The sequence below is a fragment of the Antrostomus carolinensis genome, unplaced genomic scaffold, assembly GCF_000700745.2.
Source record: "Antrostomus carolinensis isolate BGI_N321 unplaced genomic scaffold, ASM70074v2 scaffold35047, whole genome shotgun sequence".
Lineage (NCBI taxonomy): Eukaryota > Metazoa > Chordata > Aves > Caprimulgiformes > Caprimulgidae > Antrostomus > Antrostomus carolinensis.
Window position 1 is genome coordinate 21746 of NW_010325906.1, and position 17048 is coordinate 38793.

General features: G+C 44.8%; 1 protein-coding gene across 1 annotated transcript; it reads left to right on the plus strand.

Moving 5' to 3' along the window:
• Window positions 1-1639: 1639 nt before the first annotated feature.
• Window positions 1640-16297, plus strand: ACVR2B (activin A receptor type 2B; the record flags this gene model as incomplete). Its single annotated transcript, XM_010171409.2, has 8 exons — window positions 1640-1847; window positions 5587-5696; window positions 7048-7199; window positions 8359-8502; window positions 9620-9763; window positions 10683-10831; window positions 14484-14598; window positions 16159-16297. Coding segments are annotated over 8 exons (1161 nt in total), but the record flags the coding sequence as incomplete, so codon positions are not given.
• Window positions 16298-17048: the final 751 nt, after the last annotated feature.

Below are 17048 nucleotides of genomic sequence, written 5' to 3' on the forward strand. Positions count from 1 at the left end.
GGAATTAAAACTCCCTTGTCTGTCTGGGTGTTGTGAGGGTACTTACATCAGTTGTGGATGAGTGTTCAGGTATGGAAACAGTGGAGCTACAGAAGGTATAAGTGACCTGGAGTTGGTGCCTGTGCCCAGGCTGGGTGTTTTCTCTGCCGACTCTAAGCCACTTGCTGCTCAGTGTCTTATGAAGACTGAATTGCATCACCTGCCTTTCAGTGGCTGGTTTACCATGTTGAGTGGGAATTGCAGGCTGGGTTGCATTAAGACTGTCCAGACGTGGCCCTGACTGCCTTAATCTCAACATAAAAGGTGACACGGCCTTTGGAGAAGATAGAGTCATGAAAGCACTATTTTCCAGCCTGAAACTTAGTTCTGTGCTTTGCAAAGATCTGGCTATTCTGGGAGTGCAGCACTTTCATTTCACCATCCTGCGGGACCCGTTTGTGTTTTCTACTCAGTTGTCAACACATTTTATTGGGATACCTACGTTTTCCATGATTGCAGTCCATCAAAAAAATGGCCAGGTCTGACCTTGCCTTAAGTTGGGTAATCCCAAGGAGAGATGGCTGCAGGGCATCTCAGGTTTTACAGTATCATGAGCTTCGTGGTACCTTTTCTGGTTGTGAGCTTACATGCCATGTGTTTGTTTCGTCCTTCTCATTTTAAACGAATCCTCAAAATGCCACAAAGCAGAATATTTCCAAATGAAGAGAGGGTTTGTAAGGCTCAGGGCAAAACAGGTCATCTGCAGATATCAATATTCCCTTACTTGACTCTCTTTTTAATGGATGTGTCTGTAATCATGTTTCAGTTCTGTGCCATGGTGGCCACAGGGGAATTGTTTCACTTGGGGAATTAGGAATTCCTTAGTCCTTTGGTACAATGCTCTTAATGGGGGAAAGACCCACAGGCTATGGAGACTTCTTGGTTTGTGGTGGCCAAGCATCTCTTTGGGGTGGACAGAGTTGTTTAGGCAACAGAATGGCTTTTTGCTGAGGTCTTGCTTGGGTGGAGAGGCAGCTTGAGCTGTGTCAACCACAGCTAAAAGCATGGCATTTAATGTATGGAGACTTATCCAAATAAGCCTGAACTGGGATCTAAGTGAGAAATAGGCACTGGTCTGGCCCTCCTGTGCAGGATGAATATTATCTATTCTCAGTTACATCCTACCAATGCAAGAAACTATTTTTAGGTGGTGTTTCCTGAGGTAGTGGTGGCGAGGGAGGGTAACTCTTGTGTGACATCCCAGCAAGCAGCAAGTAGCATCCCAGGAGATTACCTTTCCTAAACAGGGTTTCTGGGGTTAGAAAATACTGTTTATGGGTTGCCTTGTACATCCCCCTGTTTGTGTTCTCTCACTGAAGCACTGGCTGGAGGAGATCTGGGGTGGGGTCTCAGCTGGGCTCTTGACTTTACCATGAGCTCCTGTTGTGAGCCTAGACAAACCTGACCTCTCTGTTCCCCACCTCACACCAGCGAAGGAGAATAACCCTCCAAATCGTGCTGAAGCTCACATCAATGAGCTGCTTAGCTGCCAGGGAGGCAGATGTATGCATCACCTAAAACAAAGCCCCATGGAAATGCGTCTCCCGGGATCTGCCGCTGATTTTGTTTGAACGTACTTGGGGTTTCAATTTTGCTTCAGGACCAGGCCATGGGGAGGCTGAGACAAGGGAATGCATTTACTACAACGCCAACTGGGAGCTGGAGAAGACCAACCAGAGTGGTGTGGAACGCTGCGAGGGTGAGAAGGACAAGCGGCTCCACTGCTACGCCTCCTGGAGAAACAACTCGGGCTCCATTGAGTTGGTGAAGAAAGGCTGCTGGTTAGACGACTTCAACTGTTATGACAGGTAATAGCCTAACTGGTTTTTCTGAATATAGGTTTAATTGTTCCTCTGAGTGCAAAGACTCATGATTTTTGCGTCGAGGAAAAGAAATCAAGTCCAAGTCAATTGGCCCATTCATCCCCTGTAATTACTTCTGTTGCTAATGCAGCTCTCAGAATTGTCACTTATCTGCCTTGACTTTCTAAATAGAAGCTGCAAAAGGTACTTTTAGGGTTTTTTTTGTTGTGTGTTTTTCTTTTTTTCCTTAGCAAAGCTTTGATAATTCTGGCATGCTTTGAAAAACGTGTCCTGTACCATCAAATGAAAAGCAATATGTTCTTCCAAGAGCATTTGGCGATACAAAGGAAAACTTGGAATAATTTGGAGCTCTTTAGTAAAGTACAGATATCTGGGGGTGGTTAGAGGTTGAAATTTTCTGGCATTTGTGATATTGCAAAAAGTTTCACTGTTCTTCAGCTGAGTTAAGAGACGGGCCAAGAGGAAGAGTGGGGCAGCAAGAGCAATATGCGTGTTTGTGTGTCGCTGCCTGTAGCAAACCGAAAAGGAGCGAGGTTTTGTACTACAAAAGCTCCAGCCTCATTAAATAGCTGAGAAAATAAACTAGTCTTTTCTCATTTCCCTTGATGCAATTCTACAGAGGGGAAAAGAATTACAGCTAAAGAAAAGAGCCCTCTGAAGTTTCACGGTTTGAAAGGACAATGCTCAGTAGCTCTGGACTCACTCAGTGTTTCCGTTAAAAAAAAAAACAACAACCCAATGACCAACTAACCAACCCAAACCCACCCCTTTCAGTAAGGATTAACAGAACATAACATTCAAGGATTTCCCTTGATATAACACCAGTGGAGGTTGATCTCTCACCTTGGTGCAATTCCTAGCTGCACATCTTTGTAGCTTCTCATTCCAAAAGTTTAGGACATCAGATGCTAAGCTGTGGGACTTAAGCTGGAACTAGGTTTGTCCCATGGCTGGAGAGTTTTCTGCCTTCAGCGCTGTACACTATCCCTGCTTTTCTGCCCGTTGCCTTAGCTTATCTCAACTGTGACTTGTTCTTCATCTTCCTTCTATTATTAACAGCAGGGTTACTTTCCCACCACACCTATTCCCTTACCAGTTGCGTAGCCAAGCTCTCTATATAGTTCAATTTTTATTCTTTCCCAATAAATCAATCCTCCTTGGCCCATTAGTCATCCTGATGTCGATCCTTCTGAGAACAGAAGGTCACTCTAGTTTCCTACTTCCAAGCAGAAGTGTTTACTGTAAACAGATTTCTCCTTTCAGTGCCTGCTCTCATATACAGTGACACTTGTATTGTCACTGAAGTCTCTGTGCAGGGATGTAGTGGTTCTTAAACTTTGTCATAATGTGTTGCTCTGTTACAACAGTAAAAAGTTTCCAGGGCTCCTCACAAGCCTTTTTGCAGCCCCAGGGTTGAGCATCCATTATCCTGCAGCTTGATTCTTCAAAGCTGAAGTTCCAGAGCAAAGCTAGAAGATCTTCTAAGAATTAACAAACAGTACAAGTGTTGAAAGCAACGTTTGAAATAAAGGTTAGCTTTAATTAAATGAAGGCTGTTTAAAGGGAGTCTTGTTTTTTTTTTCTTCCTTTGAATGCCCTCAAGTCTTTAATGCAGGTAGTGTTGCATCCCAAGATGGCAAAAACAGATGATTTTTTGATTGATGGTGATGTGCTGATGCCCTTTCTGTCTCTGTCTTCAGCACCTTTGGATGCTGAGCTCCTGGGTGCAGCCTCGGGAGATGCCCCTGTACCTGTATCTGCAGTGTCCCCTGGGTGCAGGACACGGTCCCATTCTGCCAGGCTGCAGCTCCTCTCCTAGTGCAGGCAGCACATGCTGGTCCATGCAAAGTGCTGCCTCCTTGTTGCTAGAAGGTGAAAAATTCAGGAGTACAAGGGTTGGGACATTGTGGATGATGACTCTTTACTCTGTTCTTTATCTTAAGGAAACAAGAACGTGGCATATGTACATTTAAGGCTATAGGAAGAGGTAGTGTTTAAAACTCGACTTGTGTGCTCTTCCTTTATTTACACAGCCCCACCGGAGAGGTCGTGTTCACGTTCCCTTGGAGAGCACGTGAACCGCTACGAAACGTGCCCTCGCTGCCATAGAAAAATGTGTCATTCTCTCCCACTGTGTCATTTGTAATATTTGCTAAGTATAACATGTCATATGTACCTGGATGGCTGCCCTGAGAGCACACCAGCTCAAAGACAGGGATAATGAATTGCAGATGTGGAGCAGGCTGGTTTCACTCATTAGCTTGATTTGTTAACCAACAGATTTAGTAAAGGATGTGTTTTCTATTGAAGACTCCGATACTGATGCTGTTACATCCAAACGGCTTGTTATCTGATTTCATGAAAAAGCATCTAGAAACATTGCTTAACTTCTTGAAACATCTTTGTTTGTTTGAATAAGTCAAATAGGTGTTTTTTTTTTTTCTTTTAAGTTTTAAAAAATAAAAGCCTGAAAAACAAACCAGGTGCTTCCCAACTGAGACCTTGCAGGAGACATTTCTGCTACAGCTTTTTTTTTTTTTTTTCCCCAAAAGGAAAAAAAGCATCAAAAACTACCCTGTGTTATGATTGAAGAGAGCCCTTTCCGTTCTTCTTGTGGCAGTATGTCAGTGATACCACAGATAGGGAGGCTTGGCATGGGTTCATAAATGAGTAATAATGTCAAACACATATGATTGTTTTGCTACTTCCTCCGAGTGGTCGAAGGAAGGAAGTTATGCATATAATTTAGCTGGGCTTCAGGAAATAGTTTGATAGAGTTCTCTGTGGAGAGCAGCTCTGCAACCCTAATAGCTAAAAGCAGAGGGTAACGTAGCAAAAGGTGACAGGGAAGGGAAGCAGGCAGTTAAGAAAGAGACAGAAATGACTGCTAGAGCACTGCAAAAATCACTGCACGTCTCTTTTGGCATTGATCTGTGGGAGAGGGAGGATGTGTGGAAGTGGAGTTTGTCTGATCCGTGGAAGTCCCCTAACACCTTGCACAGTGTGGAAGGAAACCTCAGCGCTGAGAAGGCTGTAGCGCTACCTGGATAAGAAGCAAATACAAAAAAAAAGGGAGCTGCAGCCTTATTTTCTTAAAGACTTTTGTGCAGGAATAAGTTTTTTTTTTAAAGAGAAGAAGATGCCACTTGAAAATTAAACTTTAAAAAAAGCCAAACAAACCCAAAACCCGCAGTCTTCCTTCTGCCTGCAGCAGGACTGTTGTTGCTACTGGCGGCTGGTGCCCTTCTAGTGCTTATGGTGATGCTCAGGGCTGTGAGAGCAGTCTTAGCTCAGCCCTCCTCATACGTGCTTTATGGCACAATCTTTAATTGCATGATCAAACACTCTTCTCCTCTGACAGCATGCATACGGGCTGCAGGAAAGACCCTGTTCAGGGAAGGAGGCATCCCTCTGTCGTTTCTCAGCTTCTCATTCAGTTAGCGGCAGCGGCTGTTATTTATTACTCACCATCTAATGCCTTCGGTACATATGGAAGCATTTGTTTCCTTTACGGTCTTTTCAAGGATCTTTTCTATCCACTGGGGTATTTGAGTGCCAAGTTGTTTTCTGTAAGTGGAGATTGCCAATCTGTGCAGTGCAGCAGCAGGAGAAGGCGCGTGGAGAAGATGATTTGGGGCAGGTTGGCTCCCAAAGGCAAGAGGCAGGAGTTGGCTGACGTTTTTTCTCTTCCCTTCATTGTCGTGTCTGTCCCTCCCTGACGCAGGCAGGAGTGCGTAGCCACAGAAGAAAACCCTCAAGTGTTTTTCTGCTGCTGCGAGGGCAACTATTGCAATGAGAAATTTACCCATTTGCCTGAAGTCACCGGCCCAGAAGGTGAGTGACTGGGTGGACGGGAAGTTTAGGGTCTCTTCCTCTAGATCCAGTTTGTGATGACTTTGAGTTGTTGGATGTTGAACAAAAAAATATATCTGACAGAACTCAAAGTACCGTTTTGGTTGCAAAGTCTAGAAATCCTTCTACCAGGATTCTTCAAGAATAGTTTTTTTAATGTTCTTTCACTCTGTGGGTGAAGTGTGTTGTACCAACACCTCGTATACCATCAGTGAGGATTAGATTTTCTTTATGGTGGACATTCACAGTGGGCTCTTATGAAACCAAATCCCACACAAGGGGAAGAGGGCAGTGTGATTTATATAATATGAATCAACTTAGACTCTTAAAAGGTATTTGACACCTTCATTAATTTTCATAGGTCTCCCCATATCTTGGGCATCAAGGACTTTTTACATTTGATTGGTCTTTTCTTGGTCTGGGAATTGAAAGGGAATGGGTATGTGTGTCAGCTTTCAGTTTGTGGATATACTTAAAGGAAGAAAAGTAATAGCAGGTTCTTCTTCAGAGGCTAATAGAAAAATGATGACTCTTTTAGCTACAGACTTGCTAAAGTATCACTCAAAAAATATTAAAGCATGTAGATCTTTTCCTTAGGATGGTTTCTTTTGCTATCAACTACCTGCATTTACTGAGATGTTCCAGTAGACCATTATCAGATTTTCCTGGGCTTTCCTGTTAGGTTTTTAATTGTTTACATGGGTTTTATTATCTCCTGTTATTAATGTACCCGTGGCAACCTAGTAGAAATATTCTTTCTCTCACAGTTTTTTGTTTAATTTGGCAAGTCTTGCTATTTTTTCCTTCCCTGTCTCCAACATAGCAACATGGCTCCATTTAGTATTCCCATTGTTTGTGTCTCAACTGCACTGATGTAATTTGGAACAAGAACTACTGTGGGAATAGCGCATTTGATTGTGGCTCCGGCAGCATTTTACTAAAAACTGACATCTTGTCAATCACTTTAAAAGGCAAAGCAACGCTGCAAGGGATTTCGTGCTCGCTTAATACATTCGCAGGGGTTAAGAGGAGGAAATTTTCTGCTTTTACGTATCCCAGCAAGAAACGCCCATCTTAAATAAAGGTCAGATGGAGGCTCAGCTTGCAAAGCGTGGTTTGGACCACTGTAACTCCATTAGGATAGCCATATGGAAAAGAGTAAACTGCGGAGCCTTATGAATACTGTTGGGTGTGATGGGATGTGCCACTTAAGCATTGTCAGCTTTGGAGTAGAAGGCAGGATGGGGTTTGGTTGCATCTGTCCGTGTAGCTGACAGTGCTGTTGCATGCCTGAAGGGTCCTTTCCCTCGTTTACCCTGCTTTTTTCTTGCAGTCATATACGAGCCACCACCACCAACGCCCTCTCTGCTCAACATCTTGGTGTACTCGCTGCTCCCCATCGCTGTCCTCTCCATGGCCATCCTCTTGGCCTTCTGGATGTACCGTCACCGCAAGCCTCCCTACGGGCATGTCGACATTAATGAGGTGAGGGAGAAGCCATGGGCTTTTCCAAGTTGCTCCCCTGTGTTCAGACCTTATGAAAGGCACAGAGACTGCTCAGTGTAGTTCACATCCACTTTTGCTTCAGTCTTCCCAGGTGGTCTAACTTTTCTTCACTCTTTTCAGGTGGCCTAACTTTTCTTCTCTATCTTTTTGAAGCTGGTGGTACAGTTGGCCTCTCTGGCAGTGACAGCATCCTCCATCAGGCAGATGGGGTTAGATGGGGTTATAATCATGTCCAGGATTCCTCAGGGATGGGGTTACACAACCCTGCTTGGTGGCTACCCTTCCTCCCAAGCACTCAAACCCCTGGCCTGGTTTCAGCTGGCTTTGCAGAGGAGCAGAGATCATAGAGATGATAAAGTCCCTACCTATGGGGTGAGAGGAGATGCTTTCCTTGTTGAAGCTCAGTTTTTATGAGCCATCAGGGAATGCATACAGGAGGTCATCCTTGTGGCCCAAAGCCATCAGGAACTGGTCCTTGCTGGATCTGCTGTGCCCTGAGCCTTCTGGTTTCTTCTGAAGGGCCAAGCAGCTGCCTTTCCCTCCCTTCTCTGCCCATTCCAACCCATGCTGTGAACCTTTCCCATCTGAAAGCAGATAGGACAGAGCTCCAACCCCACACGTCCTGCAGGATTGCATTGTTCTTCTGGACAAATGCAGAGTTTAAACAGATGCAATCTTTATGATGCTGACAGACCTGTTTACTGCCTATTGCTGGGGTTATATGAAATGCACCTAATGAAGTGTAGAGCAGTGGGAGGTTTTAGGTGTAGTTGGCTGTTGGGTCACAAAGATCAAAAAGTTCCTACTTTTGGCAGGAGGTAGCCTTGAGGTCATCAGTATTTTACAGCCCAAAATAGCTCTTGCTTTGAAAACATAGGAGAATTCAGGTTTTGGCAGAGGAGGGCAGGCAGTAGTTTGACACACAACGTGACACTTGGAGGCATAGATTGTAATACCCTGCAAAGCAAGGTAGGGAATTTTGGGCTGCTCTTGCTGCAAATAGTGCATCTAAATAATTTGTATTAAATAAAATGTCACTTCTTTACCCCTCTTTCTCCCCACGCGGTCTCTCCATCCCTCTCCTCCCTTTGTTTTACAGTCCAGCTTCAGCTTGGGACAGTGTTTTTCTCTCATGCAGGACCCCGGCCCGCCACCCCCTTCTCCCCTGGTTGGCCTAAAACCTCTGCAGCTCTTGGAGATCAAGGCAAGGGGACGCTTTGGCTGCGTGTGGAAGGCTCAGCTGATGAATGACTACGTAGCAGTGAAAATCTTCCCTATTCAGGTGAGAAGGGTATTGCATTAGGTTCTCACGCATCGGGCTTCCTCACTGGTGCTGAGATGCTCTTAAGTGCCTATGGAGGTGTTTTTAAGACCATAACAAAGATGCATTTGGACTCTTCTGCTGGGGGAAAAAGTTCAAGGACGATCCCTTCCTATGCTTTTCTTTGTGTTACCTCATTACCAAATGCTTCCTGTAGTCGTAGTTGTTGCAAGAAGGGCAAAAACAAGCACGTTTTGAAATCTAGATGGTATTTTAACTTCACTGTAAATGACCATGTTGTTAAAGTCCAGCGAGGCAGCGTGCAGCTGCGATGCCCAGAGTGCACACAATGGACCAAAACCTCGGCTTTGTGTGTCCTGCCTGGGTAGATTGTAAATCTACCCAGATTTTAGACCCAAACCCAGCAAACAGTTTATGGCTTACAGAGGCACAGCCCCAGTGCTGTGAAAGCTAATTGCACTGCAGCATTTCTGTCAGCTCACATCTTCCGCTCTAGGAAACCTTTGAACGCTTCTGACTTGACTCTCTAGGAATTGCAGATGGAAAGAGAAAAAATGATCAAAAGTCAAATGAAAGAAGAATGACTGAAACATCTTTGTGCTCCTCTGCTATCTCCTTCTTCGTTAATTTTTTGCCCTGTATTTGTTGTCATAGCGTTGCTAAAGGAGATTTGCACATCTTCTGTCCAAGCCAGCTGTGACCTACTAGTAAATATTCAAAAGAGCCTAGATTAGATTTTGCAGTCGTAACAATTACAGCTACAATGCAAATCTGGGTGCTGTATGCACAGGCTTTATTCTTGCAAGTATCCTTAGGAAATCTTGACAAATCTTATTTCTCGGTGAGAGATTGGGTTTGGATTCCTCCCCCCCTCCCCACACATGTGCTTTAGGAATAGCTGAGGATAATTTTGGAGAAAGGAGACTGAGAACAGCAACTTCCAGTCTTTCTCCAGCATCTACCCTTTAGGAAAACGGCCTCATTTTGAAGAGATGCATCACATCCGAATGCCGGAGGATGATATTAAGGGGAACATGAGCAGCTCTGACTGAGCTGAAGGAGCTGTTTGCTTTAAAGGGAAGCGTGATCTTTGATGGTGCATTTCTCCCTGCTTTAGGATAAGCAATCTTGGCAGAGCGAGAGGGAGATTTTCAATACTCCTGGCATGAAGCATGAAAACCTTTTGCAATTTATCGCAGCAGAGAAAAGAGGGACAAACCTAGAGACCGAGCTCTGGCTGATCACAGCTTTCCACGACAAGGTAATGTGTCATTGCACGTACATTTTGGGAAGGCAGAGAGGCAGCTGGTTGTGAAGCAGCAGGATTTGGTGTCTCATATTCTCCCAGAAACTTCCCTGTAACCTCTCCAGGCTGTCCCTGGTGAGCCATGGCTCAGTGGTAGTGGAGAACTGCTCTTGCTCCCCTCATTTAAAGGCTCTTCCTTTACCTTTCAAGGCTTTTCTACACAAACATAGGATTCTGTGATTCTATGATTAATGAAGGTGGGACTTGGGGAGAGAGAGAGAGGCACAAATGGCCACAGCGCACATATGTGGTGGTCACCATCTCTTGACGTGCATTAATGAGCACGTGGGAGCTGGGGGTCACAGACCATCATAGTCCCAACTCACCCCTTGCAGATGGGTTCTGTGTTTGCTTTTGAAGCTTGGGGCATATCTCCCGTTTGATAGATTGCTTTAGTTATCAAACATGACTAATACTAAAATAAAACAAACACATACAAATCTGGGGTTGAGCCAGCAATGTTATCCTTCTGTTTAATCCAAGGTCTACTGAGTCAATCATTGCCACAACCAGCCGATACGATGCATCATTTTCTTGCATGGAAGGCTTTCCCCTTTCTTAAGTTAGATGAATTGCTCTGTTTTGAAGTGATTTTGTCCCTTCCTTACCACCCTTCCCTTCCCTGGCAGATTGGTAGACTCCTTTTAGACTTCCAGATGCTTTCTGTGCTGTCAAGGGCTGAGGAGTCATGAACACTTCTGGTTTTCTTTCTTCCTTCTTCTTTTTTACTTTTGCCAGTGATTTTCTTCCCCCTATTAAACCAAGGCTCAAATTTCTCAAGCACTCATTAAAACCATTTTCTAAACCGATGAGTTGGCACATCTGTCACGTAGCAGGGTCTGCGATTAAGAACGTACGATGTCCTGTTTTGCAGGGCTCTCTGACGGATTACCTGAAGGGCAATATTATCAGCTGGAATGAGCTCTGCCATGTTGCAGAAACAATGGCCCGTGGCTTGTCCTACCTACACGAAGATGTCCCTTGGTGCAAAGGTGAAGGACACAAACCTGCTATAGCACACAGGTACAGCTTCTTTCATTGACACCGTTCAAGCGGTGTGTCAAATGTTCGCAGCCTCTTTGAAATGATGTTGAATGGAGGAGAGCGTTGTGCTTTTAGGAAGTAAATGCCTTTTAACCAAACAAATCCTATGCTGACAAGAATTTTTTTCAGCCACATATGAAATGGTGAAGGGCAAGTAGTCAGAGTCTTGTCTATGAAACAGTCAGTATGGCTGGCAGTGGTTTATGGCAAATGTCTGAAGTGTAGGTGCTTCCCTCTTCCATCAACTCTTCTCTTGATGTGTAGTGGGAAGGGAAATCTGGTTGTTGCAGAACCTCTCTTTGAAAGGACTGTTCTTGATAAATCACATTATAATCTGTGTGTTTCTATGGCCATACTAAGATTTGGGCCCTTTTTTTCCCCTAAGTGTTTTAGACTGATAACTCCACTGTGTGTCTTCCCACAGAGCTTTTGATCATTAGGTAAGAAAAGGAAAAAATGTGGAAATGCAGAAAATGGCTGCTACTTATTTTTCACAGTGGTTTTATAGTGCCCATATCATGCTGGGATGCTTGTGAGAGACACCAGAGGAGGCACCAGGGTCCTTCTGAGGCCTCTTGGAATGTGCTTCAACCCACCTGATTGGCAGCATCATGGGGACTGCAGGAATCCAGAAGGAAGTGGGTTAAACCCTCCTCATCGCCACAGTACTTGTTTTATCCCTTCTGCAAAGTCCCACATTGCTTGCCCTGGACTAAAGGATTGCTACCGAGCGGTTTGCTGGTGGCATGGCAGGAGGGGGGAGTTTTCCAGAAGGGATTTACGTGGGCTACCCGCCGTAATCCGCGGCCGTACTCCCCCACCACCCACTGCATTTCATCTAGGAGGGACTTAAACCCCATGTCCAGCTGCAGCAGTTTATACCCGATCTAGCGAGGCTGTGTTCATCTACTGCAGGATAATCCCTGTTTCTGCAAGGGTGTCCCTTCCCCCAAAACAACCCCCCTTCCTGAACCTGAAGGTTTCTGAGAGCTGAGGGCTGTTGAAAGAGCCCACAGCTGCCTTTGTGCTACTCCTGGAGCTGACCCCTGTGTCCCTGACATTTGTCCTTGTGGAATAAAGGCAGTGGTTTATACATGAAAATTCCTGAGGGTGGGGAACAGAGAAAGGCTATAGAAAGGCTTTAAAGCAACAGATCGTGCTCATTAGCGTCCCCATCCATTTAGCAAATGATAAAAGATGGAGAATGCACCATTTGTGTGAATTTAGCACATACCTACAGAAGAGGGATTTCAGGACGCAGGGGATTTCCCTTGGATTACTCCACTCCTTTTAGTATTGTTTTTGTTTTAGAAAAAACCCACCAAATATACATTTTAAATCTGGAGGAGTGAGTATTTTTGAATGGCTTCACACACAATGGGTGTGAGGGTGCTGGAGCTGCCAGGTGGGACCCCCTGAGTCACTGCTGGGCAGGGGTTCAGCTAACTCCTTACTGGCCCCCAGCACTACAAGGAGGATTAAGGTTCTGGGCTCGCTTGTTGGTGTGAAAGTGCCCCCGCGTGGAAGCTGAAAAGAAAATCTCTGGTGTCTGAATCGAGTTAACACACCCGTTGTTCATAGTCCGAGGTAATAAGAGAGCTCACTCACCCTCTTATTCCCTAGTTTGAAGCATTACATGAAAAAGAGATTTTCTTCTTTTCAGGCCACTTTCCTTTATCAGTGACCATTTTAGGATGGTCTAATGCATACGATGTTCATGGGAATTCTACTTGGCATGACTTGGTCTTTCTCCATGTCTTGGATATGTTTGCATTGCAGCTCACATTTGTCAGTTCAAAGTGCTTTGTGGAAGGAAGGAAAGCATGGAAAAATGGGGGGAATGTATGGAAATAGGGGGAAAAAAGGAAGTGCAAGGGGAAATTCCTGCATCATGTATCAAGATGTAGTAGTTAACTGTTGCATGCCCAAAAGGCAGTGCAGGTGAATAACAGCAGCAAATGCCCATACAATAATCCTGGTTTACTTCTCACTTCACCCTGGAAATGTCTTGTTCAGGCAGACTGTCTAATAATTTCTGTGTGGTCCTTGTTGAGCCACTGTTCTGCAAATATCTCGTGCACAATCTGTACCATCCTGGAGGGCATAATCCCCTAATGCTGACCGAGCAAAGGAGTTTATCTGTGTCATTAGAGGCTGTTTTCTAAGCTATAGCATGGAAGCAGTCAGTCTCTACGACAACAGGTATTAGGTAAACGGTGTTTTTTCTGTGTAACGGAGGGATACAAATATTTTGTAGGCTCTGTAAAAGTGTATTGTGTCCCTAGAAACACCGTGTGTCCCCTTGAGGTGCTGGAGGCTGGTTTCTGCTGGGATTCCCTGGCTATATGATGCTCTCCAACTTCACACCCATTTCGCCTGTCTTAATCCTCAAGTCAGAAATGCCCATCACGCTGTGTTTAGCTTAGAAAGGAAAAATCTTTTCTTCTCATTTTTGAAGCTCAGAATCGGAGGCTGGCTGGATGATTTTTGCTCATGATCCTTTGAGCTGGTGCTCTGGCATCTGAGGCCACAGTGATCCACTCTTCTCTATGGTCCAGCAGTTTCTCTCTTCTCAAAGAATTTTGACAGGTCTCTCTAGTGCGGAACAATTGTATCTGCCCTCATTAATTATTTTGTGCAGGCCTGCAATGTCCTGCAATCAGCAGGGTCACCGAGTGAATTGATGATAGGGAAATTATAATGCTGAGCATACAGGACAATTGCCATCTGCTGTCTAAGGTCTGTAATTTAATTAGATTGCCAAACATTCCTTTTCAGATGAAAATGCAGGAAGCCCAGGGAACAGGGCTTGACTGGTTAGGCATCTCGGTGTGACCCTCCTCCACCCCCTGTAGATTTACCTGAGCTGCCCTGAAATGATCTTGCTGCAGCATGGGACTGACACAAATGTCCCCTTAAAGCCACCTTCAAGCATAGACCCACCCATCTCTACTGCAAATGCTTACACCTGCCCATCAGCTGCCTGGTCTGATCCTGACAGCTTGTCTGAGTGTGGGCTCGGCCCCTCCCCTGCTTGCTTTCCAACCCTCTGAATTCTCCAGGGAAGATCAATCCAGCAATTAAAACATAAGTGTAATAGATGACTATGGCAAAAGTCTGTTGAAGCATGTAGTCAGGGTGAAGAGTGTCCCACCAGCATCTGCTAATTCCCAGGAAAATCTAATTTTGTAGGTAGGAGCAAACATCCTTACTAGGATAAAGAGTAAATGCGCCACCTTAACCTGTCTTGCATTTGTTGTTGGGAGCGAGAAATGTAAGAAGTATCCAGAGGATGGGGGTGCACAGCTGGTGCTCAGAGCAAGAAATGGTGCTTTATACTGCCTGCTCTAATTAAAACACCCTCTTCATGTCACTCCTTGCTTTTATTTTGAGGTTAATTCACCGTGGAGTTTGGTTGACTCTGCTAGGCACCACAGGGCTGCTTGGTTGTGTTTTAGGGACATGGGCAGTGAGGAGCAGCCGAATTTTCCAGCACTGGCCATGCCGGGCAGCCAGGGAAGGAAGGAAGGAGCTGATTTACTGGGGGTTGCTAAGCCTGTAGACTTACAATGTGATTTAGACGCGTGCCGTAATAAACCCTTCCCAAACTTGCTTCTTGGCTCGTCCATAGGGACTTCAAGAGTAAAAATGTCTTGCTGAAGAATGACTTGACGGCAGTGCTAGCTGATTTCGGATTAGCTGTACGGTTTGAACCTGGAAAACCTCCAGGGGACACTCATGGACAGGTAATCATTATCTTTAACAATAACATTTTAGAAAGTTAAACTTGCCATAGCTCCTTGGGAATGGGGGGTAGTTTGTATAGATGCATTTTATTCTCTGTGAGATATGTATTTTCCATAAAAGCTTGTACACAGACATAAATTCCAGGAGCTGCTTTGATCTGGGTGAGTGGGGGGTGTGTTCAGACCCTTCCGACTGCTGTGCAGGTGGGGTCCCCACACCCTGGGGCTAGGCAGCTTCTTCCTTCAAACATGAGACTTGCTGACTCTTTATTGTCTCAGTATTAAATATTAATACTCCTAAAATTATTTATTTAGTTTTAAGAATTCAGCCAGGGTGGCTGCTTGGGTGACCTTTAGCAACGGCAGATCTTGCGAGCTGGCTGTGCGCTGTGTAAACAACTTACTGTGTTTTTATGGTTCTTAATTTTCTGCCTTTGCATTGCGGCGAGTGGCCCCTTGTTCTGCTCTCATGCTGGTGCACAGCAAGGCCAGGATCCTCTCCGTGTGCCTCCGGGGTTTTTTGAATGCCTGTCTCCATTGCAGGCTCCCTTTCTACCTTTATCTCAGAAGGAGGGAACACTTTTCTGGGTTACCCCCTCCAGCTTTCCTCATTTTTACCTTCTTTTTTTTTTTCAGCTTTTCCAATATTTTCCACACTTTTTCACATCCTGGTTTCCCCCTGTCCCCATTGCCTCAGGTAACAGCAAGAACAGATGAGAATTTCCTAAAGGAAAATATTAAAAGCATTTTAATTCCCGTGTTAAAAAGGTGCTTTTTTTTCCTTGCTCTGCTCTCCACTCTCTTACATTATGGGCTATAATTCTGCCACAGCCCCATGAGGAGCTTGGTATGGCTCTGCCTGGACTAAACACAACAAGATAGTCACTATAATGAGGACTGAATCCCCTCAAAGCCAGAGGGGATCTTTTCTGAACAGATCACAGCAAGCCAGGGCAGGGTAGACTTCACAGGGTTCATGCTTTACTAATCCTATAGATGCAGGAAACTTGTTTTATTCAGGGCTGTCAAACCAACACCTTTTCCTACCATGTCAGGATATATCAATTTTACTCTTCTCTTTTTTTATATCTATCTATCTATATATATATTTTTTTTTTGAAGTGAAAGGGGATTGAACTTTCAACAACTATGATAAGTCTGACTTGACCTCAGGGTGTTTTGTGCGTCTCCAAAGAGCATTTTCTCATGCAGAGTGTGCTGCTGAAGCAAGATGTGATGGGACGCAGAGAAGGCAGGATTTCATCCATACTCACCGTGCCACGCTGCATTTAAATTAGATTTGTAGTGTACACTGAATGAATATCACACACGTAGCTGTGGACTTTGCCTTTTTCCTTCTGGTAGCTTATCTAGACTCGAGTGATCTTAATGAGAATCAGTGTCAGAAAAAACAGCCCCTTTTTGCTTGTTTTTCGAGTGAGGTGCAACTTTAGCAGAAGTAGCCTTAAGGCTAATGAAACCAGCTGTCATTCATCTCCAACCAGCAGAGGCTGACGGGCCCAACTGGAATGTAACTTGAGTTGTTTTTTATCTCTCTAGGTGGGAACAAGGAGGTATATGGCTCCTGAAGTGTTAGAGGGAGCAATCAACTTCCAACGAGACGCCTTCCTGAGAATAGACATGTATGCAATGGGACTGGTGTTGTGGGAGCTAGTCTCCAGATGTAGAGCAGTTGATGGTAAGAGTAAAGATTGTCTCTTCCCTGGGGAGTGTTCTGTGTCAACGTGGTTTGGTGGTCCACAGAATGGGCCTGGTTTTGTTTAATGAAAAACAATAATCACTGGTGTATTTTTAAGCAACAAACCTGTTTTTCCCTTGCTTGTTTTTTAATGTAAGCTGTCATTCTCTGTTGATAATAACCCTTGTAGTGTTCAAGTCTCAAAGTGCTTTTAACTATGCTGGTTACGTTGTAAATTGGCTGAGAACTCGGAAGGAAAAGGAGTAGGTGATTCTTCTATCAGTGGCGGCTGTCCTTTAGTCCTGAGCCTGCTCTGTGCTGCTCTCTGCAGCACTCTGCAGCACTCTGCATTACTGCCTGTGACCAAGGCACGCTTTGAGCTCCAGAGAAGAGCCATGCTTAGCTCTGGCTTGGCTGTCACGCCTCACTTCTGCAGGCCAGTGTGGTCGCCTGAATGGAAAGCCCAGAAGTGAAGCACCTCAGTGAAATAGTAGGAACACAGGGTTGGAAAGATCTCCTTAGGTCAGCAAGCCCATTTCCCTCCTATCCTAAGTTGTTAGGTATTAGTCTTTGACTTTTGCTGATCAAGCTTTCTCTCAGCAGTGGACTGAGTTTGTTGTTCCATCTACAACTGTGGAGGATCTCATTTTCTCCTGAATTATCCAAGAGAATGAACTTCCCTGGTGTCTCCTGTCTCTTAGGTTTTTTTATCCTAAAATGATCATAGAATCACAGAATCGTTTGGTTGGAA